We start from the raw sequence: 26,045 nt of genomic DNA on the forward strand, positions 1-26,045 counted from the left end.
GGTGAGGTGGCGACAGTGCCCAGTGATTCTTCCATGACGCCACAACTCAGAGAGTGATCTCATCAGTGCCACCTTGCCTGTACGCTAGGACAGAGCTCTGAGCCGGCTTGGTTTCTCCCACACAGCAGGGTCAGGGTGGAGGTCCAGTCTGGATGGAGAGGTCATGCTCTCATCTCATCTCATCTCATCTCATCTCCTCCCCTCCCACCCTCTCTCTCCCTCTCTCTATCTCCCTCTCTCTCTCTCTCTCTCTCTCTCTCTTTCTCTCCATACTGTAATTGGTATGAAATAGTAACTGGAAGAAGTACAGATGAGAAAGGACAATAAATAAATAATAGAAATAAAATACGGAGGGGAGAAATAAGGAATTAGACAAATACATAAAAGTGATTATAGACTGGTGAGTGTGTATGTGTGAGTGTGTATGTGTGAGTGTGCGTGCGTGCGTGCATTATGGGTGGGTTACTCACTGTTCCTCATGCTATGGCAGGCAGATATACATCACCCAGCTAAAGCGCTGCTTTCTCTCTCTCTCTCTCCCTCTCTCTCTCTCTCTCTCTCTCTCTCTCTCTCTCTCTCTCTCTCTCTCTCTCTCTCCTCCCTTACTGTCAGAAGAGAGGCCTGATCTATTTCAAGATCATCTGGTGTGATTTTTGAGTTCTTTTCTGACTGTGTCTTTGCCCCGTCGGCTATCACACGGTCTCTGGTTTTCTGCTCGGTGGCATGTTTTAGACAGAGTGCCTCGTGCAGGCTCTTCTGAGAGCAGGATGGTGGAGGAGTGTGTACCTATTAGCATGCTCACAAAACAGCATGTTGGGATAAGCCACTGGAATGTGTATTCTGTTTAACAATGGAGTTCGCGCCCATTGTGAGTGAGTGTGTGTGTGTGTGTGTGTGTGTGTGTGTGTGTGTGTGTGTGTGTGAGAAAGAGGGAGAGCGTAAGAAAGGAAGCCACTCAGTGAGCTAGAGAAACAAACAATGAAAGACAAACAGACCTGGACCAGAACCAGGGGGCACCAAGTGATTTGGCCAGTGATGAGGTCAAGGAGAGAGCGCACCCTCCAGGAGAGAGCTTGAGGTCAAAGAGAGAGCGCACCCTCCAGGAGAGAGCGCACCCTCAGGTCTGCGAGACCCACAATCCCCCAGAGTGCTTGGGTTCTGTAACTGATCATCTGTCTTTAGGCCACAATGCTCTCCTCTGTTGTATCAAGAAACACGCACACACGCCAAAAGTATATAAAACAAAGTATGCCAAAGTATATAAAGCACGTAAGCGCTTCCATGCTTGAGAAACAGCACAAAAACTCCTTTTTCTCTGGTTATGATGGAATATTTACTGATATGGCAGTTCACATGGGATTAAAATAACTTGGGCTTATTTTTACCAGTCATTTTATAGTAGGTAAAAAATGCCAGAATATTTACTGACAAGGGAGCGCATAGTTTGTAAAAATGACATGGCGGATTTGGCTGGAAGTCGCATCACTGACGGTATTAATTGCATTACTCCACCTCCCCATATGAACTAATCCTGTCCAAAATAGGGTTTAAGACTGTATAACATTCCCCGGCCAAAGCTTTGTCTGGATTATATTGCTACAACAAATCTGAAATCCCCGAATTAAAGCGCTGGTTAAAGGAAGCCTTTGGTCTCCTTTTCTTCCGCCATCACTTTATTTGTCTTTCCCCAAGAGCTCCAGCCCACCCTGTTAGCTGTGTAAGGCCTCCGCGCAGTGGGGGCGCGGTGACATGGGTCTGGACGAACAGCCGCCTGTCCAGTGCTGCTCATGTGTGTCTGTTTCTCTGTCCCGGTCCTGCAGTGGTACATGATCAGCATCGTGCACATCTACAACCGCTGGAGGAACAGCGAAATCCGTTGCTACGTCAACGGGCAGCTGGTCTCCTATGGCGACATGGCCTGGCACGTCAACACCAATGATGTAAGTGACTCAGCCATGATTAACGGTGCACTCTCTCGCTCTCTTTCTCACTCCCACAATCCCTCCCTCCCTTTTTCCCTCTCTCTCTCTCTCTCTCTCTCTCTCTCTCTCACTCCCACAATCCCTCCCTCTCGCTCTCTCTTGCCTATGTGTGGAAAAGTAAACAAACTTCACCCGCGTGCAGAAGTAACGCTCAGCAGCATGAGGGGTGCAGCGCGTGCGTGACCTGGCGCTACCTGGCGCGTTACGCAGCGCTCCGCTGGCTAGACCACGAAGCCGAGCAGGCGGGGCCGGCGACCCGCGCGGCCGGCCCTGTTCCCACACCACGAGGGTCCGATGTGAAAGGGCATGTGCTCTCGCCGGAGTGTAAGCAGGTGGGAATGGGAGGTGAGGGACACCCATGCCCTCATAAACCATCTCTTCCTCACCTCTGTTGCCGACCTCCAGAGCTATGATAAATGTTTCCTGGGCTCGTCGGAGACGGCCGACGCCAACCGCGTCTTCTGCGGGCAGCTGGGAGCCGTCTACGTGTTCAGCGAGGCCCTCAACCCCGCCCAGATCTTCGCCATCCATCAGCTGGGACCCGGCTATAAGGTAAGAGGGCGCGCACCCGCGTCAGCGCTCCGGCGGGGGAGAATGTGAGAGCGCTGTCCTGTGCACTTTCTGCATCACTGCTAGGTTCAAACATATTTGATTAACCTACAAAATTAACACTCCAAGTATAGTCCGGGCACGTACACGTTTCACAGGATGTTCATCTAAACTAGTACACAGAAAGATTAGTGTGAAATTAGCAACACTTCAGATGTTCATTGCCTCAGTGTCAGATCTCTGCAAAGAACACTGCTAAATATATATGGGCCAGGGTTATTAGAAACAGGGACAGTTTGTCTGTCTCGCTCTCTCTCCCCTCCCCCACCCGATCTGCTCCCCCCCCCGCCCCCCCACCAAATCACACACACACACACACACACACACACACACACACACACACACACACACACACACACACATACACATACACCAGCTACCAGCTGCAGAACTGTTGGGAGAATGACCTTGAGTCTTTATTCCTCTCCTTGCGTCCTCTCTGGATGCCGGGAGAGACCCCGTGGGCCTGGGACTCCAGTGCGCTGCTCAGAGCAGCAGGAACGCTCCATCATTACCGCCGCCACGCTGCCTTTCCAGTGCTCCGCCTCTCCCTTTTTCCGGCGCGGTGTGTGCTTATTCCGGGGTTTGCCCGCGACTCCTGCCGTCTCAGCAGGGAGGCTGGCGCCGCCGTTTGGGGCAAATTCAAGCTCGAATTGGAAGAGGATTCATTGCTACTGACATCTTCCTGCTTTAGCACTTTCTCATTAACGCGCTCCTCTTGGAGACGTGCGTGCGCATGCATGTGCAGGTGCTCGGTCTGTCCAGGCCTCTTACTATAGCTGCAAAATAACTGACAGACAGGACCGTGTGAAGGAGAAGGCCAGCAGCTCGTCGGATGGTTGCCAGTTCACTCCACGTCCTCTGATATCCCCACTGCTGTTTTCTTCCTTTACTGCCTCTCCACAAAAATCGATATGTCTTTCACTAGGTTTCTCTCTCTCTCTCTCTCTGTGTGTGTGTGTATATATATATGTGTGTGTGTGTGTGTGTGTGTGTGTGTGTGTGTGTGTGTGTGTGTGTGTGTGTGTGTGTGTGTGTGTGTGTGTGTGTGTGTGTGTGTGTGTGTTCTGTTTCTGCCCACCCAGTTTAATTGTATGTGCTTTATTGGCATGTCATCGTTGCATTTGTATTGGCAAATCTTGGGTTCCGTAGTATGAAGGTATTAAAGAATATTAATGCAACACAGGTCTCCCTTTCCTGGAGGCAGACGAGGGTGCTGATGTCCAGCACACCTCATGTCCCTCTAGCAGGTGTGGCCATTCCTGAATGCCAAAGAGGCTGCTGAATCTGGGACATTTAGCAGTCATTTTTTTGGAGAGATTTCTTCCCGAGTGTCCTTGAATTTTGAGCGTTCCCTTAGGAAGTGCAGCTCTTTCATGTTTGTTTTGTTCACACTGTTGGCAAACTCTTTGCTCTTTTGGCAGAGAAGAGCACTTCTCTCTGTCTCCATGTTTCTTTTTCTCACTGCCTCTATGTGTCTTCTTGGATCTTCAACGATCGGCACGGGTCTGTCCGTCACCCTCCCGTTAAGTGCTCTGATTGGGTGGCTGTGCGTCGATGGGGTCTGATTGTGGCCTCGGTGACTAAAGTGTGTGTGTGTGTGGGGGGGGGTGTTTGGAGGGGGCCCCTTATCCCACAGGGTCACCGAGGCCGAGGGGCAGATAGATGAGGGAAGCTAATAGGTCACGTCAACTGCCCATCATCGTCTAGGAAACAGGCGTGTTTCAGAGGAAATAGTAAGAGGCTAAGACGACCAAAGCATATTCTTTGTGGCAGAAAGGAAGCAGAGCTGCATTATCGTGTGTGTGTGTGTGTGTGTGTGTGTGAGAGAGAGAGACAGAGAGAAAGAGAGAGAAATAAACCATTTCTAAATCTTCCAGAGAGTTGCGACAGACTCCAAAGGCATTTGAGGGTCTGGTGACTGAAGGTTATAAATAGCACCACAGCTAAGTAAAAGCTGATTAAAGTTAGTTGTGGGCTGATGGAAGCCAGTCGGAGCAATCTCAGGAACTCAACATCTTAACAGCTCAACAGCCTCACACGAAACACCCTTTATATTTGCATCCACCACCCACTTCACAAAAGCGCAGTGTGCCTGTGCTGGCTGACCACCGTGGTAACAGCCGGGATATGCGAGCTACTGCCCCCTGCTGGACAGCGGATCTTTACACGAACGCCATTTCCCCTCAAGGCGTTGTAGCATTCAGATCGTTTTGACGTCGGACGTTCAAAGCTGCTCTTCCTCTCCCACCTCCCAGTCAGCTTCGCACCGGAGGCCCTCGACGTTCTCACCAAGAAGAACTTTTCGGATGGCGGAATAGCCGCCGCGAGCCGGCAGGCTGTGGGGTTCAATTAAAGCTCACGGCGATTACGCGCAGGAAATGAGGCGGTTACGGATCGCTCCGCAGGGAGCGCACGGCTCCACTCGCCGCCTCCTCTTAGCAACCACGTCTGAGGAGGACAGCGCGTCTCCTCGTTAAACGGCTTCATAGAAAATGGACTGCTGGTATAGAGCCCTGGTTTTTAACTTTTTTCTCTTTCTGTACTTCTCTCTCTCTCACACAGCTCTGTCCAGCACTCAAGTCATCATGGCTGCCTCCAACTGAGGGCTTTTATTATTAATAGCTGTAACAGGATTCAATCTCCCTGACCCCTGCCTTCTCCAGCTATACGTGTGAATTAGACAGAGCGTGCGTGCGTGTGCGTGCGCGTGCGTGTGTGTGTAGGAGAAGCCATTAGTGATGCTTTACTTCACAGAGCACATAACCTCAATATTTGATGGTGAAATTAAGTTAGAATGCTGATTCAAAGTAAAATGTAACCGGTATGGCCTGATGTTTAGCATTGCCTAGGCCACATGCCTATATGCAGGTGTCGGTGCGTTTGTGTTTGTGTTTGCCCATGGCTGGGCACAACACCAAAGACTGTCCAGATGTCTAAGCAGCATGACATGTCAAAGCTGGCCGTTTTCTGTCCTGCTAGCCTGTGGTGTGGATCTCCCAGGGTTCTGACTGACAAGAACTTCTGGGCTGAAGGCACAGATGTGTGAACTGCACGGGTCTGCGCAATGATGTACATTTATGGGTGGAAGGATATAGCTGAAGTTTGGAAATTGCATAAGATTGAAAGATGAAGTGCCAAGGCACTCTGATTAAACACGCACTCTGTGTGTGTGTGTGTGTGTGTGTGTGTGTGTGTGTGTGTGTGTGTGTGTGAGAGAGAGAGAGAGATGTGATGGGGCTGAATAACCTGTGTCCTGGGCACCGTGCCTGGTTCTGCCCTGTCTCAGACCAGCCAGGCCTGCGTTAACTGCCCTCCGCCTGCTAGGCACGATGTGTCTGTCCCAGCAGACTAACGAACGAATCGCGTTACTTCAAGTACAAATACAAGTACCTGTCCCTGTCTCTCTCTGTCTCTTGTGTGTTCTGTATTCCAGTACGTCTTCCAGTTAGACGTTGACCGTTGGCCGGGATGGTGGGAGGGTCCAGGCGCACTGTTGAACCAGGGCATGTTTAATGCTGAAATGGGCAGTGCTAACTCAGTGGTTAAACTACTCAACCAGTAACCAGAAGGTTGCCGGTTCTAGCCCCAACACTGCCGAGCTGCTACTGTTGGGGCCCCTGGGCAAGACCCTTAACCCTCAATTGCTCATCTAAACAATCAGGCAGGAGGTGGAGCTTAGGCCCTACAAAGAGCCAGAACATTTTGATTGGCCATGAACCCCTGCCCAGATTTCCCATGCTCCTGTGGGCTGTTCTTGGCCACGAGACACAAACCGTTGGTCCGTTGTATCAAACACCGGGCGGGTGATGTATCATCAGTGGTCTAGGAGCGTCTGCCAGGCCACAGGGTGCTGGAGCAGCAGCTGTAGCCTGGAAGGTGGATAGTGGGTAGGTGATGACAGCAGTCTCGGGGGGTGTTTGGGGCAGGCCGCCGTAGCCGGGGTGGTGGATGGAGAGATGGAAGGCTTGAAGGAGGTTGATGGAGAGGGAGGGATGGATGGTGGTGATATAGTGGGGGAGACTTTGGGAGCAGTGAGTAGAGCAGTAGGAATCTGCAGCAGGCTGGGACATTTTCTGCTTTCCACGCATGTTTTGGGTCTTTGAGAAATGGGGTGGGATGTGGTCCACAGTGATCTCTGCTAGAGGAACGAACACACACACACACACACACACACACACACACACACACACACACACACACACACACACACACACAGTGAAGAGGAACCCTCTTTTTCCCCTCATCTCTGTGTTGGAGAACTCTTGAGCTCTACTTCAGAATGTGAGGTACTTAAATACACTCTCTCTCTCTCTCTCTCTCGCTCTCGCTCTTTCTCACACACACACACACACACACACATCAGACATATATGTGTGTATGCACACCTCTCCCCCCACCCTTGACTGCTGTTCACATTCTGTGCCTGTGCATAGCGTTACTATTTCAGAATTAATCTCACTTAATCTCATCTCATTAATCTGTTGTGTGGTGACACCTTTTTTTTATCTGGGAGCTGGTAATTTGCATTATTTGCATTTTTTTTAAAAACAACAACAAACAAGCAAACAAACAAAGGAAGCCTGAGACAGAACAGTAAGAATGAAGAACTCTGGGATTGTTTTGGTGTCATTAGGACAAGCCACTAATGTGCTTTAAAACCCCTCAACTTTCTCAAGAAACACAGTTGGCATTGAAAGGCATTTTATCGTCCAAGATCTTGCCTGAGTAATCACCGTCTCTCTCCATGGCTGTGCCATTATAACGTCACTACTATAACAGGAGGGTTTCGGCTAAAGTTCACGAGCGTCTCTTTTGTCTTAGAGACATTAAGTTGCAAATATGAATCTTCACACCATTTGATAAAATAATTCCTAACTGGCCGACGACCCACCTCACCGTCATGCAGAAGATGATCGCTGCATTGTCAGCAAACTCGATTATAAACCTCAACTCCGACAATGGTGCAAATCACATAACAGGGGCATCAGAACGCACCCTCCAGCTGATCCTATGGGGTGCGTTAGCACGAGTTCCCTGTGGCCTCATTGTTAAAAAGTCCACCGGCCATAACAAAGTGCCAGAATCGATGTCTGGTGTTTCAGAACTAAACTATGAAGTGAAATATCACCCTGCGTACAATTAAAAGCAGATGAAACATCATCAGAACATAAGCTCGTGAGTCTTCTTGCCCACAAAGTGCGCAACAACAAAATTCAGCAATGTTGCTACGGCGTCCGTCATGAGTGCTACGGGACGGAAGTCATCCAGCACCTTTGGGGATGGAACCTTGACCACTGAAGCAACTCTGGATTTTTTCCGTACAACCTTTAGCCCGTGATGGAGAGCTGGAATATAAATGGAAAAGTGGCACGCAAAAACAAGGCAGTTTGTAAGCAGTTGTCCACTAATGCAATCAGGCCCTTTTCACACAGTTTTCTGTTCAAGAGTTCTCCAGACGTCCATTTCATCAGTCTGTATCTCGCCACCCTCTGAAACTGCTCTAAATCAAGGGAATGGAAACTCAAGTTAAACTGATTTAAATGTTCGGCGATGATGGACTCGCTTGACACTTAAGGTTTTTTTTTTCCTGTCCTGAATTCTCACTGTAGCTTAAACTCCTCTCCCGGAGCGGAAATGGTTCGCTTCTTAAGTTCATCCTCCAGCTCGTCTTTAAACGCCAGTTTTGGCTGGCTTTGTTTCTTTTGTCAATAACGGCTCTTAGACACTGAATGTCACGTTTGATTGAGAGGTTTTTTAAGGGCTGTACTGATCAAAGGCCTATTATTTGGATACAATGTAGTTGTCTTCCTCATGATAAAGTATATAAAAGATAAAGTATACAAATCGTTAAAAACACCCGTTGGTAGTGTGAAAGCAGCCATTCAGTTCATGTGTAGTGTCCTCAGTGCACGCCGCAACCTGTCTGCACCCAACTCTCTCTCCCTCCCTCATCAAGGCTGCTTGGTAAATCGGAGCAAGTCCAACGCTCTACCACATCTTGCTGGACAGCTACCATACTGATGAAATGACCACGAAGCTTCGGATAAAAATGCGGGGCAACTGGGGAAAAGATTGAGGTGAAGTGCACAAGTGGGTCGCCTCATCCGTACAGGCTCTGGGGATGTAAACCGCCATATCTTAAGCACTCGTGGGATCTTTCACGGGAAATAAAACATGCAGTTCAATGTGAGTACAGTGTGCAGAAAGATTCTCCAACTACAACAGTCTTACACCAGTGAGAGGTCACGCCCAACCCCAACCCCCCCCCCCCCCCCCCCCCCCCCCGAGCCCTGTGTGCCGCGGACCGGCCGAGTCGGCTGGACAAAGCCGTTTCAGAATCCTGCCTCACTTTCTGATCTATCAGCCGGGTTTCCGCCGGTGCCATCACACACGCATTCTCGTGCTCTCGCTAATGCTTTGTGTTCACTTGTAGTTCATCCGCGTTGTTCCTGAATGACAGTACATTCCGGAGAATGAGGGAGGGAAGGGACCGAGTCGCCGCCGTCTAACGGCCTCCGTTGCGGGCTCCCCCGTAACACTGTCGGGTGTCTCGTGTCCCGGCAACCAAACTGCTACGCTGAACCAGAAAGACGTGACAGTGTTGAAGTCTGGGGGATGGTTGCTTTGTTGGCAAGAGCAGCCGTATTCATAAAGAAGCTCACCGCATCCATGCTGATGACGCCAAGAATCAAAAATAATCCCTCGACTCCACATGAAAACATCCACATAAAAACACCAAACCCACACGACTACTGCTGCCTGTCACCACAATAGGGTCGTGCCATCTTTGTGGGATCTGTGATATCAGATTGTGTGTGTGTGTGTGTGTCTGTCTGTCCTCCACAGAGCACCTTTAAGTTCAAGTCGGAGAGCGACATCCACCTGGCGGAGCACCACAAACAGGTGCTGTATGATGGTAAACTGGCCAGCAGCATAGCTTTCACCTACAACGCCAAGGCCACGGACGCTCAGCTCTGCCTGGAGTCGTCTCCCCGCGAGAACGCCTCCATCTTCGTCCACTCGCCGCACGCCCTCATGCTCCAGGCGAGCGCACGTGACGCACACTCGCGCATGCACATGAACACACATACACATGCACCCCCACACTCACACACACACATGCACCCCCACACACACACACACACACATGCACCCCCACACTCACACACACACATATGCACCCCCACACACACACACACACATATGCACCCCCACACACACACACACACATGCACCCCCACACTCACACACACACATGCACCCCCACACTCACACACACACATGCACCCCCACACACACACACACACATATGCACCCCCCCCCCCCCCCCCACACACACACACGCTTCCATTCACACACATATGCACACACACAGTTCTTGTACTTTGGTCATTTTTGAAATGCTACAGAATCATTGACTTCTACTTTCCTGCGGTGATTCATGGGTTGTGTGGGTCTGTGAGTGCGTGTGAGACTGTCCCTCTACTAACTCCTCTGTACGTCTCCTCGTCCCCTGCAGGACGTGAAGGCCATCGTCACCCACTCCATCCACAGCGCCATTCACTCCATCGGTGGTATCCAGGTCCTCTTCCCCCTCTTTTCTCAGCTGGACTACCGGCAGCCCAACGACAGCCCCGTGGAGACCACCGTGTGGTGAGCCCTGCCCCCCCGCATCCCCACGCACAGCTCTGCCGCGCTTGCCCGGCCGCTAAGCGCCTCCGCGTTTGTGTCTGACACCACGGGTGAGGGCATGCTGTGGATAGATGCGTGTTGAAGCCATCAGGCGACCATGGACCTGTGTGCATGTGCCTGTTTAACACGGAAAATCGTGGCTATTTAAAACCGGGAACAATAAAGGAATGAGGGAAAACCCACGTTTGCCGGACACGCCCGCACGCTGGGAGGGGCGCGGTGATCAAACGCAGCAGCCCCGCCCCTTGCAGGTGCAACCAGTCGAAGAGGCTCTGTAGCGCCGGCAGGCATCGCCTGCCGATCACGGATCAGTGACAGATCGGGCCGTCCGCTGCACGGGAGAAGTGTGGAGAAGCAAAGTGAGAGAGAGATTAGTGCCCTGAGCGCTGTGCAGTGAACAGAGAGAGAGAGATGGAGAGGGATGAAAGGAAAACGCCACAAAACCCGACAAAATGCACAAGAAGTGACCATAGCCTTGAAGTGGAAACCGTAGTGCCAGGAGAGGACTGTGTAGGCACTGTGATTTAACGGAAATAGAAGGTGAATTACATTTTTCCATCTCCTTCCCAAACTTTAAATTGATACGAGGCGCATTGTTTTAAATATCTTAGCAAAGGAACAGTGCGTGCAGTGCCGTGTGCGGTTGTGCTGAGCGCCGAAGTCTGTCTCCTCCTCAGCGTTACAGCGGTGTTTCCTCTCTCTGATACACTTGCACACACACACACTGAGTTGGCTTGGTTCGGTGTAGTGTGATTTCTGCTGGTTTATCCATGTATTTATGAAAAGTGTTTTTTTGGGGGGTTTTTTTTGTTTTTTTTTTAAATATATATAAATAAATATTAATATTTGGCAAACTGGCAAACCTGTATAATCACAGTCATGCCAGTCCAGCATAAATGATACTGAATGGAGAGGAACCATGAGAGGAAGGGAGTGGAGACGTAGTGCGAGATATAGAGTGGTGGAGGGGGAGTTAGGCGACGCAGCAGCCGGAGACTTCAGCAGAACTCGGGAGTCTGTAAACAGCATCGGCGGCAGAGCTGTGGGTGTGCGTCCCTCCTGCCGGGAAGCCATGGAGCGCGTGCACGCGTCCGCACCGGTCGCCCTGGCGACCAGGCGCTCTGCGGCCACGGCAGTCCGTGAAACGGAACGGGACAGAGTGGCGGAGGCGGTACAGGGGCCTTGATGCTGCTAACGCGCGCACACACACACCTGCACACACACACACTTGCCCCACTGTGTGTTGAGCGGAAAGCACGACGTGTGTGGGTGTGCGTCTCTTTGTGGTTAACACTCACTCACTGGAGATGAATAGAAAAGTCTGGCCTTGCGGGGACCTTTTGCTGGTCCTCTACAAGCTTATCTTTCTATAAACACAATACACTCTTTCTCTGATGGCTAAAAGAGCCATCTAGGATTATATGAAGACAGTAATACTAATGTGTGTGTGTGTGTGTGTGTTCAGTGCCACTCTCCTGGCCTTCCTGGTGGAGTTGTTGAAGAGTTCAGTAGCCATGCAAGAGCAGATGTTGGGGGGGAAGGGTTTCCTTGTCATCGGCTACCTGCTGGAGAAGGTGAGCAGACCGCCGCCTGACTCACAGAACTGTTCCACGACTCGAGTCCTGTTCGACGTTTGGAATGCTGTTGTCTTCCTGTCTCTGTGTGTCCCCCTCAGTCTTCTCGTATGCACATCACCCGGGCTGTCCTGGAGCAGTTCCTGTCTTTCGCCAAGTATCTGGACGGCCTCACCCACGGAGCGCCCCTCCTAAAGCAGCTGTGTGACCACGTGCTGTTCAATGCAGCCATCTGGATCCACACGCCCGCCAAGGTCCGCACATCCGCCGCACCCACCCCCCCGAAAGTGCACTCCTTACCACGTGCCTACATATCTCCAGAGAAACGCGAGGAACTTGGATCCAGGCCTTCTGGATCATGAACAGTTAATGTTAATGAAATGAACCAGGGACAAGTGTGCAGCTACTGTTCATTCCTGAATGTCAGTGCAGATGAAACTTGTTTTTTTGGGGTGGGGGGTGGGGAGGGGTCTTGTAGCTGCAGTGCCCGTCGTGGGGTCAGGAGTGAGGGAAACCCTGGACCGCATCTCTGCTCCCTCCTCGGCTGTTTGTGCTCTCGCATGAGTGAATCCAGGAGAACAAAGATGTCGGAGGATGGAGATAAGGAGGAACAGTAAAGGAGGAGGAGAGTAGGAGGGAGGGATGAGTAGAACAGTGAGAGAGGGGGAGAGCGGGGGATGGAGAGAGGGAGCGAGAGGGGGGATGGAGAGGGAGAGAGAGAGGGAGAGGGGGATGGAGAGAGGGAGAGGGGGATGAGAGAGAGAGGGAGAGAGAGGGGGGATGGAGAGAGAGAGAAGAGGGGATGGAGAGAGGGGGATGGGGAGAGAGAGAGGGGATGGAGAGAGAAAAGGCGAGAGGGAGAGAGAGAGGGGGGATGGAGAGGGGAGGAAAGCCCCCCGCACCGCTACGTGTTCCCGGCTGGGTTAGGGTTTGGGGAGAGGCCCCAGGCGTGGGGGGCATTAGCTCCCCCTGAGACCACGCTGACTACCATTGTAGCCCCCTTAGTTCCACCCTAATTAACACATCTGTGCTGACTAGCATGCGTGTGTGTGTGTGTGTGTGTGTGTGTGTGTGTGTGTGTGTGTGTGTGTGTGTGTGTGTGTGTGTGTGCCTCCCGCAGGTGCAGCTCTCCCTGTACACCTACCTGTCAGCAGAGTTCATTGGCACGGCCACCATCTACACAACCATCAGGCGTGTGGGCACTGTGCTACAGCTCATGCACACGCTCAAGTACTACTACTGGGCCAGCAACCCACTGGAGAGCAGTGGTATCACACCCAAAGGGCTCGGTGAGTGTACGCACGCGCACACACATGCGAACGCAAGCACACGCGCATACACACACACACACACGCACAGACACACACAAACACGTACGTTTTCTTCTACGATGCGTACTACTGTAGCTCACCGGGTAAAATGGGCAGAACATGGTGCTAATAACACCAAGCTCATAGGTTCAGTTCGCCGGGACTGCGTGTGTACGTCGCTCTGGAGTGTTTTCCAAATAGCGTAAATGTAAACGACGCCCTGGAGGATTTACTATCTGAGCAGTGAGAGGCCTTTGTCAGAGGTTGCTGATGGCCTTGTCAGACGCAGCGTGTGTTTCGGTCCTCTTGACAACACGGTGATGTGATGTGGGTCTGTTTAGCCTCCTGGGTATCAGACTGTTGTTAGTGATTTGTGTGGTGGTTTAGGGGAACACCAACTTTGATGCTCCACTCATACGAGAGTTCTTCCAGTCGCTGCTAGGCCTCGCCCACTGCTGGGTTTGTGTTGGTTTGTGTGAGTAGCGGGCAGCTCACTTCATCCTCTCTCTCTCTCTCTCTCTCTCTCTCTCTCTCCCCTCCCTGCTTTTCTCCTCTCTTTTCATCAGCATGCTGTCTCTCTCCATCATGGTCCTTCAGAACGTGGACTTCACCAAACGTGCTTTCTTTCCATGACCCTCCCTTCACCAACGAACCCGCGACTGCGCGATTAGGCGTTTGCGGATCCATGGCGATCTCGCCCCTCCGGGAGAGTCACTAGCCACCTTCAGGCATTATGCCTGAAAATAAATAGCTGAGCAGCTCACAGTACCATCTGTGTACTGCTGAGACCGCCCCCTAGAGGCCATGCAGATGAAATGGCAACTCAGCGCTGAAGAATTTGCATCTGTGATCATGTTGATATGACACTCATGCAAATGTGTGTACAAAGTGATGGTGCATTGAGTGATTTTGAATTTAATGGTTCAGATCTCTCCTCGGCCCTGTTGTTAACGTAATTTAGCTATACGTATCACTGTGACTACACAGACACTTGTGTTTAGGGGTTGTCACTGTTTTCACCTTTACTATAGCTCTTCTGGTGAGCTCGTCATATGATGGAATGTCCTGTCAGCAATGTGAGAGCGCTACGTTAAGCGGAAGTAGACTGAAGGGTTGAAAGCAGACCTGTAACTTTGCTTCAGTGCGTAAACCCTGATTAGAGCCAGAAGCGGAAACTGCGTTATGTCAAAAGTGCTGACACGTTGATACAAACACCGGCATTGGAAAAGGCCAATACCGGCCCTGGAATACTCTGATGGTATTGGATATATCGATTCTGTAATGTTAGTTTGGGAAATATGTCCTTAGTCCAGCTGGGCGTCCCATCAATATCTGTGGTCTAGCCAACGGAATGTGTAAAACTGAGGGACTGTTGTTGATATCAGTGAATTAGTTTTTAGGTTCTGTCTTCAAATACACCATCATGACAGCCTTACTGCGTCTCCAGAAATCAGAAAGGAAAGAAGGACTCCGAAAGGCAGGAAGCGCCCGGTGGGTTTCAGTGAGAGAGGCACAAACAGCATCCAAATATAGCAAACAGAAGCCTGGAGATGAAGGGATGCCGGTCTGGCTGTGTGGATGGTCCTGACACCTGCGTATGTGTGTGTTAACGCTTTTAATCATCATCTGTAAGAAATGAGTGGCCGCGGTCTGCTCTGCGGTTGCCTTAAACCTGCGGAGTTCTCCATCTAAAGGAGAATACATGTACGCAAATGTGTCTTATAAATAAACACAGAGTCATGTGCTCAGCCGCACAGGAGCCATCCAGCTCAGGAGGGAAATGTCTTGTGAAGAGGTGTGGGTGTGTGGGTGTGGGTGTGGGTGGGTGTGGGTGTGGGTGCGGAGGTGTGTGTGTGTGTGTTCTGTGCTCCTTTCTTAAATACAAATCCATTATGGAACAGGATGGAGAAGTGTTTTTTTCTTTCTTCTCCACCTATGTTGTCTGTGCAGAGTGTCTCTGATAATACTGAAATATGGCTGCTCTTCCTCGCTGGATGTCGTCATGACAACCCTGTTTGCCATCCTGTGTGTGTGTGTGTATGTGTAAGAGTCTGGGTGTGTGTGAGAGAGAGAGATCTTGATTGTGTGTGAATGGTGGTGAGAGTGCATGTATGTATCTGGTGACAGCAGGTGTGTGTTTGCGCATGTGTGTCTGTGGTGAATTGGAGGCTCAGCGATTATTTAACGATCACTTGTTCATGAATCGCCACTGTGTGTGTGTGTGTGTGTGTGTTAATCTAGTCTCCAAGGCTAAGTGGCTTTCAGTCAACTGAGGATGCACAAGAATCAGCAAACGGACAGATGTAGAACACAGTCACACACGCACACGCAAGCGACTACAAAAGCTCACATCACGCCCTCTTCATGCCAGTGTGAGCTTCACGCTGGGACAGGCTGGGATTTCACCTGCTCACACTGCAGCTGGAGTGAGCACACGTAGAGCACGTATAGGAACGACCGCACACACCCACGTGAACAAACGTGAGCTCATGCACATGCACACACTCAGATTGTGCAGCGTTCACAGAGAACGCGACTGAGGTGATGAACGCTCTCTGCTGAGGAAGGAGACAGCTGAGGAGTGTGTGTGTGTGTGTGTGTGTGTGTGTGTGTGTGTGTGTGTGTGTGTGTGTGTGTGAGCTTGGGAGGAAGGATAAACAGCTACAGGGAGGAGCTACTGTGTCTCGGGTGTGCCGGGTGTGGCCTTGGCGAGGCGTTATGCTCCCCCTCTCCTCTCTGCCCCTGATCCACTCAGACTCGTCTTTCCTTTTTCTCCTCAAATCCACCAATAAAAGCTAGAATTCTGGGGAGACGTCCAGGGATCACTGTACAAAACTGTACAAAATTGACTCAAAGATCGCAATTCCAAAGTCGGATCAGCCCTTAGATCCCAAAATCGCCCGCCAGTTCTCCCTCTGCGCGTGCCCATGTGCCATGTTTTACTGTCCTTACGTCACTGCGTATTGAGGTTGTACGAGGTATTAAGTTTGTTGTGAGGGAAGCTCTTCCAGAGCCGGCTGACGATCCGTCCCACGGAGCTCCGTCTCCGAGAGAAACCGGGCCCTTCCCTCAGTAGTGTCATGTTTGGGGAATGTACAAACGAGGCCTGTGTGCGTGTGTTGTCCTTCTCCATGTGGAGTAGGATCTGAAGCCTCACGCTGAATCTAATGTTCTGTCTTCCCACTTCTGTAGAACCTTCTACATCGTTCTGCACTCTGTTTATGTTGGATAGTGCATGCTATAGTTTTAGAGTCATTTCCAAAGAGTGGTGGAAATCACTGGGCTAGGCTTTCAGACCTGTGATGAATGTAGTGTGTGTGTGTGTGTGTGTGTGTGTGTGTGCATGCCTAGCTTCAGGTGTGTTAACCCGCTGTGCGTGTGACTCACGTGTGAAAGCGCTGTGTGTTTTGCAGATGGCCCACGGCCCACCCAGAAGGAGATCATCTCTCTGCGTGCCTTTATGCTTCTCTTCCTCAAACAGCTCATCCTGAAGGTGAGGAAGTCTGTCTTCTTTCCCCTATGCCTCCAGAGCGCATGACACTTTATGCAGTAATGCACCAGTAGGTTTTAACTGCTTCAGAAAAACCAACCATGTTATTATATCTGTGTGGAAGTATACGGTAGTATTATGGTGTGACACCATTGTCATGCTATTATGTTTTACGGTCTCTGTGGGGTTTTCTTTTGGGGGGGGGGGTGGATTTAACCGGGCAAACAGCACATGCTTTTTTTGAGGGGAGTGGGGCTGGTGGAAGAGTTATAGTTGAACTTGCTCTGTGTGGGGGGGGGGGGGGGGGGAGAGTCTTGTCATTATCAAGGTTACGTCACTTATTCCAGCTGGTGTGGCTTTTGTATGAGAGTGCTGTCAGTGTGAATATATCATTAGTTTTCATAAAGAGGAAGTGAGGAAGTTGTTTTAAGCTTTTTGTCGTGGGACTGTTTTTCTCATTCCTCTCTAAGATTTGATGTGGGGGTTTTTTCTGAGGCAGTGACATGGAAATGGTTATTTTTGTTTGTTTGTTTTTGTGTTGCTCAAAACAATGAAAACATGTAGGTGGTCAGGAGGCCAGCACACAGACAGAATTGCATTATGGATCATTGCGCAAAAGAGTGTGTGTATGCGTGTGTGTGTATGCGTGTGTGTGTATGCGCGCGCGTGTGTGTGTGTGTGTGTGTGTGTGTGTGTGAGCTATAAAGAGAGAGAGCAATAAAGAGGGAAAAGTCACATGGTCTGTTCTGGCTTTAGGCTGTTGTCTTGTTTTGAGTGATGCGGTTGCTAGGCAGCGCTCTTTATTCGTTTAGCCACTTTGTTTTGATGCTGCTGTTCCCCATCTTTCTTTCGTTTCATGTTCTCGTGGTTCATCTTCAGATATTAGAGGAATTAGTGACGTATGCACGTGACCAAAATGCGTCCTCCCCCTGAGCAATTAGTTTGTGGACTGCAGGTGTTTGCAGTTTCCAGTATTTACCAATAATCACATGTCACATATGGGGTTTTTTTTTGTTTGTTTGTTTGTTTTATCTTTGTATTTGTTCCATGTTCTGATTACTGTTTAACTCTTTTTTTTCCAATATAAAGTGATTTATTTAGAATAAACACTGTGACATCATATCCTAACTACTTTTTGCATTTTGCAGGACCGAGGGGTGAAGGAGGATGAATTACAAAGCATTCTGAATTACCTGCTAACCATGCATGAGGTAAGACGTTCCCACCTACAGTTCCTCCACGTACATTCGCCGGTGCTGCAATCCAACCGTGAGATCACGCCCAGCTCCGCCGGCTTTTGTGTACGTGTCCATGCTGGGTGTGTTGCATCGGGTACTGTAGGCCATCTGGAATGCAGCGAGTTTCTGAGCATTTCCGCTGAGTTTGTAATGCGCCGTATATTAAACGCAATGTGGTCATGTGACATCAAACACCAAATGAAGCTTGAGACGTTATGCAATGCCCCCATCTTGGGCAGATTTCATATCTGGCGCGATCTCTACAGATATTGATATCTCTCTGACGCTTTTGAAGCTTTGTACTTATTGATCTCGTTTTTTTTTCCGTTTTATCTTTTATGTTTCTTCCTTCTTTCTTCCTTTCCACCCTTCCCTTCTCTCTCTCTCTCTCTCTCTCTCTCTCTCTCTCTCTCTCTCTCTCTCTCTCTCGTTTTGCCCACCTCGCCCTCTCCTACGCCCTTGGCAGGATGAGAACATCCACGACGTCCTGCAGCTCCTGGTGGCCCTCATGTCCGAGCACCCAGCCTCCATGATCCCAGCGTTCGACCAGCGGAACGGAATACGGTGAGGTCCGAGGATCGCGCCTCCCCCACCCTCCTCGCTGATGTAATGCCAGCACTCTTCTGCTCCGCTCAACACACCTCCATGTCTTCTGGACTCTCCTGCACTGAAGTCCATGCACGGCAGCGTTTTAAAATTGGCCTTTCCTACACGACACACAAACGTTTTCCTTTAACGGTTTTGGGCCTGCCTGCGCATTTCGAGAACGCTTTCTGCATCTGTTCGACCAGAGCTGTCGGCCTGAAGTTCTGAAGGTTTTGGCTTTCTGTTTACAGGGTCATCTACAAGCTCCTGGCCTCCAAGAGCGAGAGCATTCGCGTGCAAGCACTCAAGGTCTTGGGCTACTTCCTGAAGCACCTCGGACACAAGTGAGTGAGCGCTCACGCTCCGTCTCCGCCTCAGCCCCATCGGTCAACGCCCCCCAGAGTCTGAATTTCATGCGGCCATTATCTCCATGGCGCAGCTGGGCTATATGTGTTTCCGCTGAGGTTTCCAGAACAAACCAGAACATTCCGGGCCGGAGGCTCCCGGCGGGAGCGTCTGCCACGCTGCGCGGAAGAATCCGTCGTGCTGAGCACTGCAGAAATAAATTCGGGAAGAGTATCCATTTAGTTGGAGGCTCCAGAAGTAGAGAGAAAAAAACCTTCTTCCCGCTGTTCAGTCTGATGGGCAGGAAAAGGCTCATGGGAAGCATGTGGTGCAGGAGAGTTTCCTCCGAGACACGCAGGGCTCAAGATCCAAGAGGCCGAAATGACGACAGCGATTAGGCTAATCCCATAATCTCGATAATCTGGTGAGAGCAGGCTCGCGCAGGGATGCGTCCGCTGCGGGGATTCTGATAGCTGAATGAGGAAGCCCGTCGGCACGCTGCTCTTTGTGTGCAATCGCTTAGAAAGTCTCTGAGCTGAGAGAATGAAGAGGCATGAAAATGTGCAGATTTCATGTCCAAATTCCGTTTCTTTGTCGCTTTGTCAGTAAGTGTGTGTGTGTGTAAGTGTGTGAGTGTGTGTGACAGGGAACTCCTGGCTCATGCTCTACCTTTGCCCTTAAGGAGCGCTGTGTCAGTGGTAATGATGTCCGCCTGCCAGCTCACTGGATCTTTTCACTGATCTTAATGTCGTGGAGGAACGGCTGCTGAAATTGGAGCAGATTGGAAGATATGCTCACCTGCACCTAGTCCGACTTTCAACACGTTCTCCCTCTAATGCGCGTGCGTGCGTGCGTGTGTGTGTGTGTGTGTGTGTTTGTAGGAGGAAAGTGGAGATCATGCACACCCACAGTCTCTTCACACTGCTGGGAGAGAGATTAATGATGCACACCAACACTGTGACAGTCACCACCTACAACACACTCTATGAGGTATGCAGCCAGCATTCTAGTGCGCACACTAATGCACACACTAACACGCACAACACAATCCTCTTTAGGAGCACACAGTAGCACACATTTTAAAATGACCCGGTGTCTTGGTCTGGGTTGTATGTCAGGGCTTTCCATGGCCAGTGAGCTATACTCACCAGGTATGTCAGAGCTTTACAAGCATGCTAAAGTTTTGGCATTACGAGGATAGCTGTGCAGAATGGCGTGTAGAACACAAGTATTTGACCACAGCCCAGCAGCACTCTACAGTGTGCATCGTTTGGCTAGCACACGCTTCACACACACCCAATTTGGAGCCCCCATCCAATTTTCCTTAGGAATTGAAAACATTTCTCACCAAAGCCAGAGAATGAATATAGGCCAGAGAAACCTGACATGCAGAGCAATTCCCCTGCACTAAAGTAGTCAGTAGGATATGGTAGTATAAAGGTAGGATATGGTAGTATGCAGTAATATAGGACAGTGGTAGCTCATTGGTTAAGGTACTTGACTTCTATTTGGAAGGTTGCTGGTTCAAGCCCCACTGCTGCAAAGTTGCAAAATCCTTAACCCTCAGTTGCTCAAGTTGTATTTACTCATAATTGTAAGTTGCTTTGGATAAATGCATCAGATAAATGTATATGATAGTATAGGGTAATAGTGTATATGTTATTTATATAGGTAGTGTGGTGGTATTACAGTAGTATAGTATGTATAGTGGTGGTATAGCGGTAGTATACAGTAGTATAGCGGTAGTATAGCAGTAGTATACAGTAGTATAGTGTTGGTATACAGTAGTATAGTGGTGGTATATACAGTAGTATAGTGGTAGTATACAGTAGTATAGCGGTGATACACAGTAGTATAGTGGTGCTATAGTGGTAGTATACAGTAGTATAGTGGTGCTATAGCGGTAGTATACAGTAGTATAGCGGTAGTATACAGGTAGTATAGCGATGGTATAGCGGTAGTATACAGTAGTATAGCGGTAGTATACAGTAGTATACAGTAGTATAGTGGTGGTATGGCGGTAGTATACAGTAGTATAGTGGTGGTATAGCAGTAGTATACAGTAGTATAGTTGTGGTATAGTGGTAGTATACATTAGTATAGTGGTAGTATACAGTAGTATAGTGGTGGTATAGCGGTAGTATACAGTAGTATACAGTAGTATAGTGGTGGTATGGCGGTAGTATACAGTAGTATAGTGGTGGTATAGCGGTAGTATACAGTAGTATAGTTGTGGTATAGTGGTAGTATACATTAGTATAGTGGTAGTATACAGTAGTATAGTGGTGGTATAGCTGTAGTATACAGTAGTATAGTTGTGGTATAGTGGTAGTATACAGTAGTATAGTGGTGGTATAACGGTAGTATACAGTAGTATAGCGGTAGTATACAGTAGTATAGTTGTGGTATAGTGGTAGTATACAGTAGTATAGTGGTGGTATAGCTGTAGTATAGCGGTAGTATACAGTAGTATAGTGGTGGTATAACGGTAGTATACAGTAGTATAGTTGTGGTATAGTGGTAGTATACAGTAGTATAGTGGTGGTATAGCTGTAGTATACAGTAGTATAGTTGTGGTATAGTGGTAGTATACAGTAGTATAGTGGTGGTATAGCTGTAGTATAGCGGTAGTATACAGTAGTATAGTGGTGGTATAACGGTAGTATACAGTAGTATAGCGGTGGTATAACGGTAGTATACAGTAGTATAGTTGTGGTATAGTGGTAGTATACAGTAGTATAGTGGTGGTATAGCTGTAGTATACAGTAGTATAGTGGTGGTATAACGGTAGTATACAGTAGTATAGTTGTGGTATAGTGGTAGTATACAGTAGTATAGTGGTGGTATAGCTGTAGTATACAGTAGTATAGTTGTGGTATAGTGGTAGTATACAGTAGTATAGTGGTGGTATAACGGTAGTATACAGTAGTATAGCGGTAGTATACAGTAGTATAGTTGTGGTATAGTGGTAGTATACAGTAGTATAGTTGTGGTATAGTGGTAGTATACAGTAGTATAGTGGTGGTATAGCTGTAGTATACAGTAGTATAGTTGTGGTATAGTGGTAGTATACAGTAGTATAGTGGTGGTATAGCTGTAGTATAGCGGTAGTATACAGTAGTATAGTGGTGGTATAACGGTAGTATACAGTAGTATAGCGGTGGTATACGGTCGTGCTGTGCTGTGTAGGGGGCTTTTCTCTCGCTGACTCCCTTGTCCTGCTGTCCCTGTAGATTCTCACAGAGCAGGTGTGCACGCAAGTGATCCACAAGCCACATCCTGAGCCCGACTCCACCGTCAAGATCCAGAACCCCAGTGAGTGTACTGACTGAAAGTGGACCAAAAAGATTTTAGTACACACACGTTATTTCTGCTATATTCCGGTAATCTTGATTCACAAAAATGTAAATGTTTATTTCCTTATTTTTGCTTCTCTCTCTCCCTCTCCCCCTCTCTCTCCCCCTCTTTCTTGCTCTCTCTCTCCCTCTCTTTCTCCTTCTCTCTCCCCCTCTTTCTTGCTCTCTCTCTCTCCCTCCCTCTCTCTCTCCCTCCCTCTCTCTCTCCCTCTCTCTCTCCCCCCCCCTCTCTCTCTCTCTCTCTCTCTCTCCCAGTGATTCTGAAGGTGGTAGCCACACTGTTGAAGAACTCCACTCCCAGTGCTGAGCTCATGGAGGTGCGACGACTCTTCCTGTCCGACATGATCAAGCTGTTCAGCAACAGTAGAGAGAACAGGCGGTATGTGGCTGTACACACACACACACACGCACACACACAGATGCACACACACACACACACACACACACACACACACACACACACACACACCCATGCGCATACATGCACACACACATGCGTGCGCACACACATTCTGCCATCAAAGACATGCACACAGTAAGACATGGATAGACGTCCTTTTTATGCTCTCCTTCCCCTACTAAAACAATTATGGTGGTAATTAATACATCATGTAATAGAGGAGAAAGCCCCCCCCCCCCCCCCCACACACACACACACACACACACCCACCAGCTAATCCCTCCGCTCTCTCTCTCCTGCCAGAACCGTCTCCTCGTTAGCGATCTGCAGTTAGCGTGGGCTTTCTTTAAAAAGTCTTTCCGACAGCCTTGCTGCTCATAAGTCCGGGAACGGCGCGGCTGTTCTGTGAACAGATGGATGAGCCTGCTCCGAGTGAGAGCTGGCGGGACAAGAGACAGAATTCCTGCCCAGCAGATGTTCTGCTCCAGTCCCACATTTGATAATGATGGGGGTTTCACGGCAGTGTGGGCCGTCTTCATGGAGACCCAGTGGAATTTAGATGGGCACTGTACACCGTAAAGCCCTCACCCAGTTGTAAACCTTTGTGTGTGTGCGTGTGTGTGCGTGTGTGCGTGTGTGCGTGTGTGTGCGTGTGTGTGTGTGCGTGTGTGTGTGTGTGCGTGTGTGTGTGTGTGTGTGTGTGTGTGTGCGTGTGTGTGTGTGGCTGTAGGTGTCTACTGCAGTGCTCCGTCTGGCAGGACTGGATGTTCTCTCTGGGCTACATCAACCCTAAGAACCCCGAGGAGCAGAAGATCACGGAGATGGTCTACAACATCTTCCGCATCCTGCTGTACCACGCCATCAAGTACGAGTGGGGCGGCTGGCGTGTCTGGGTGGACACCCTCAGCATCGCCCACTCCAAGGTCCTGATAACAAACCTGCCTGTGAACTCAATGTCGTTATGTGTCCTGTGCATGATGAGTTCATTATAGTCTATAATTAAAAATTTTAGCAGTGAATAGTGTTCATAAACTCCATATCTGTTTCAGGAGTGGCCTATTCCTTTAAACAGATAAGCTTCCTTTCAACAACTAGAGGTTCTTTTAAGGCCTGTAATATATCTGCATAAGTGGAATTTTATGTATTAAATAGTGCTGTGCCAGTCTGTGTAAAGACCAGCGTGACTGAGAGCCTGCGCGCGCTGTCTGCTCTTACAGGTAACGTATGAAGCCCATAAAGAGTATCTGGCTAAGATGTACGAGGAGTACCAGCGGCAGGAGGAGGAGAACATCAAGAGAGGCAAGAAAGGCTCGGTGAGCACCATCTCGGGACTCTCGGCACAGCCGACCGCCGTCAACGGTGGCCTGGAGATCCGTGAGATAGACGATACGTCTCAGACGCAGACGCCCGAGAGCGAGGCCGACTACAGCGAGGGAGCCGACTCCCACAACCTGCTGGCCGATGGCAAGGTCCCGGAGGGCGAGGCGGAGCGGGGCGTGCCGGGCGTGCGGGTGGAGGTGCACGACCTGCTCGTGGACATCAAGGCGGAGAAGGTGGAGGCCACCGAGGTGAAGCTGGACGACCTGGACCTGTCGCCGGAGACGCTGGGCGGGGGCGGAGGGGTGGAGAACGGCCCCCTGGTGGAGGTGGACTCGCTGCTGGACAGCGCCTACTGCGCGGCCGTGCACAAGCTGAACGGCAGCTTGCCTCCCAAGGAGGAGGAGCCGAGGACGACGGCGGGGGGTGTGGCCGAAGACGACGCCAACCTGGGCCCGCTGATCACGCTCGCGGACGAGAAGGACAGCGTGCCCAGCAACAACGGCTTCCTGTTTCCCAAGAGCGATGAGAAGCTGCTTCCTTCACCGGCGCCGGCTGAGCCGCTGGGGTTGCCGGGCGCGGGGCAGGCCGTGTGCACGCCGGCCGCCGTTGCCGCCGACGACCTCAGCCTGCTGGCCCACATGACGTCGTGCGGCGCCGAGCCGGGGCCCGGGCCCGGCCCGCTGCCCGAGGACGAGGCCTTCAAACTGCAGGACTCGCTTGCCGACATCAGCACGCTGGCCGAGGCCGAGGCGCAGGCCTCCGTTGCCGGGGGAGACCGCCCTGAGGTCGGGGCGGTGGACGCGGGCGTGACCAAGAGCGGAGACGCCGTCAGCACCGCGTCGGACACAGAGCGTTCTGATGACGGCAAAGACAAAGAGATGAAGAAGATCCAGACGACGGCCACCACACAGGTACAAACCCTTCCGCACGGAAGCCTCCATGTTCCTGTTTCACACCTGTATTCCCGTGTGTCCTCGCTTCTGTGTGCCCTCAAGCACGTAATGTTTCCGTGCCGTTCTCACGTCCTCTTACTGGAACTGCTAACTTTCCTACAGAGCAGCAGCTATGAGCCTCCCTTAGTTCAAAGACTCTTAAATATAGAACAGATGAACCGAGCGGTGGGCGTGTGAGCAGGGCGCGCACTGACAGACCGCTGCTTGTCCTGCAGGCCCTGCACGGCCGCTCGGCCAGCCAGATGGAGCGGGACCTACGGGTCGACCTGGGCTTCCGGGGCATGCCCATGACCGAGGAGCAGAGACGGCAGTTCAGCCCAGGCCCGCGCACCACGATGTTCCGCATCCCGGAATTCAAGTGGTCGCCTATGCACCAGCGACTGCTCACAGACCTGCTCTTCGCCCTGGAGACGGACGTGCACGTGTGGCGGAGGTGAGTAGCCAGCAGGGGGCACTCTTACACCTCGTTTCTCTCTAGACTTGCTACAGCGATCTAGATTCTCGGTGTTTCTAAATCCAGCCTTCGGGAGCCCTCGGACGGCCCATGTTTTGGCTCTATCGCAGACGTCAACACACCCGAACATGTACAAACCTGTACAAAAGGCTCAAAGACTGCTAGTCTTGTTAGGCCCTGGCCAATCAGAGTGGGACTTCTGTGAACCTTTCTCAAGCTATTACAAGACCACACCTCTGCATCTCAGTGAAAGTAAAGGGTTAAATAAGCGTTTGACGCTGAGATGCGTTATCTGTTTTTAACTGAGACTGCACATCTCACTAGTCGTGACTGACGGTCCCCTTCTGTGCATATCTCCACCCCTTCTATCCATCTCCCCCTCTCTTTCTCTGGGTTTTACTCTGTTATTAAGACTTCTTGTTTGGTTCGCTCATCCGTGTTGGGAGCCGGAACCCTCGACTGGAAGCACTGATCTTAAACCCGAGTTGTCAGACCCAGGAGGGCCACGGCACCTGCTCCGACGCACACACAGCACATTTTATAATTAGCTGACGAGCTAGTAGGTCAGAGCGAGTGGAGATGTGAGCGCTGAAGTCTTCCAGAGTCTACCACCACTGATGTGTCTCAACAAAACGATCCCCTTGCACCTTTTTCTCTGCATCTCGCTTGCCGATTCGGGTGGGCTGACTGACTGAGGGCTAACACAGCACGGCTGCAGGAAACGTTGGGGATTT

The 26,045-nt window shown here is 50.4% G+C and overlaps 1 protein-coding gene across 18 annotated transcripts in view; it reads left to right on the top strand.

The window, feature by feature from the left end:
* The window catches only part of nbeaa (neurobeachin a), a 94,048-nt gene that overhangs the window by 45,188 nt on the left and 22,815 nt on the right, over positions 1–26,045 (top strand). For 17 of the 18 annotated variants that reach the window (XM_081702031.1, XM_081702034.1, XM_081702033.1 and 14 more), the window contains 17 exons: positions 1,821–1,940; positions 2,388–2,534; positions 9,441–9,638; positions 10,114–10,247; positions 11,752–11,860; positions 11,962–12,114; positions 12,981–13,149; positions 16,584–16,663; positions 17,809–17,871; positions 18,365–18,462; positions 18,735–18,827; positions 19,710–19,818; positions 22,062–22,143; positions 22,440–22,563; positions 23,315–23,507; positions 23,802–24,815; positions 25,073–25,290. In XM_081702031.1, the coding sequence (XP_081558157.1) occupies positions 1,821–1,940; positions 2,388–2,534; positions 9,441–9,638; positions 10,114–10,247; positions 11,752–11,860; positions 11,962–12,114; positions 12,981–13,149; positions 16,584–16,663; positions 17,809–17,871; positions 18,365–18,462; positions 18,735–18,827; positions 19,710–19,818; positions 22,062–22,143; positions 22,440–22,563; positions 23,315–23,507; positions 23,802–24,815; positions 25,073–25,290 (3,104 nt within the window). Of the gene's footprint in view, positions 1–1,820; positions 1,941–2,387; positions 2,535–4,246; positions 5,098–9,440; positions 9,639–10,113; positions 10,248–11,751; positions 11,861–11,961; positions 12,115–12,980; positions 13,150–16,583; positions 16,664–17,808; positions 17,872–18,364; positions 18,463–18,734; positions 18,828–19,709; positions 19,819–22,061; positions 22,144–22,439; positions 22,564–23,314; positions 23,508–23,801; positions 24,816–25,072; positions 25,291–26,045 lie in introns of those variants that run through there. The other variant, XM_081702042.1, reaches the window with a different exon arrangement.

The sequence above is a fragment of the Electrophorus electricus genome, chromosome 19 (assembly GCF_041902795.1).
Source record: "Electrophorus electricus isolate QZ-2024a chromosome 19, ASM4190279v1, whole genome shotgun sequence".
Lineage (NCBI taxonomy): Eukaryota > Metazoa > Chordata > Actinopteri > Gymnotiformes > Gymnotidae > Electrophorus > Electrophorus electricus.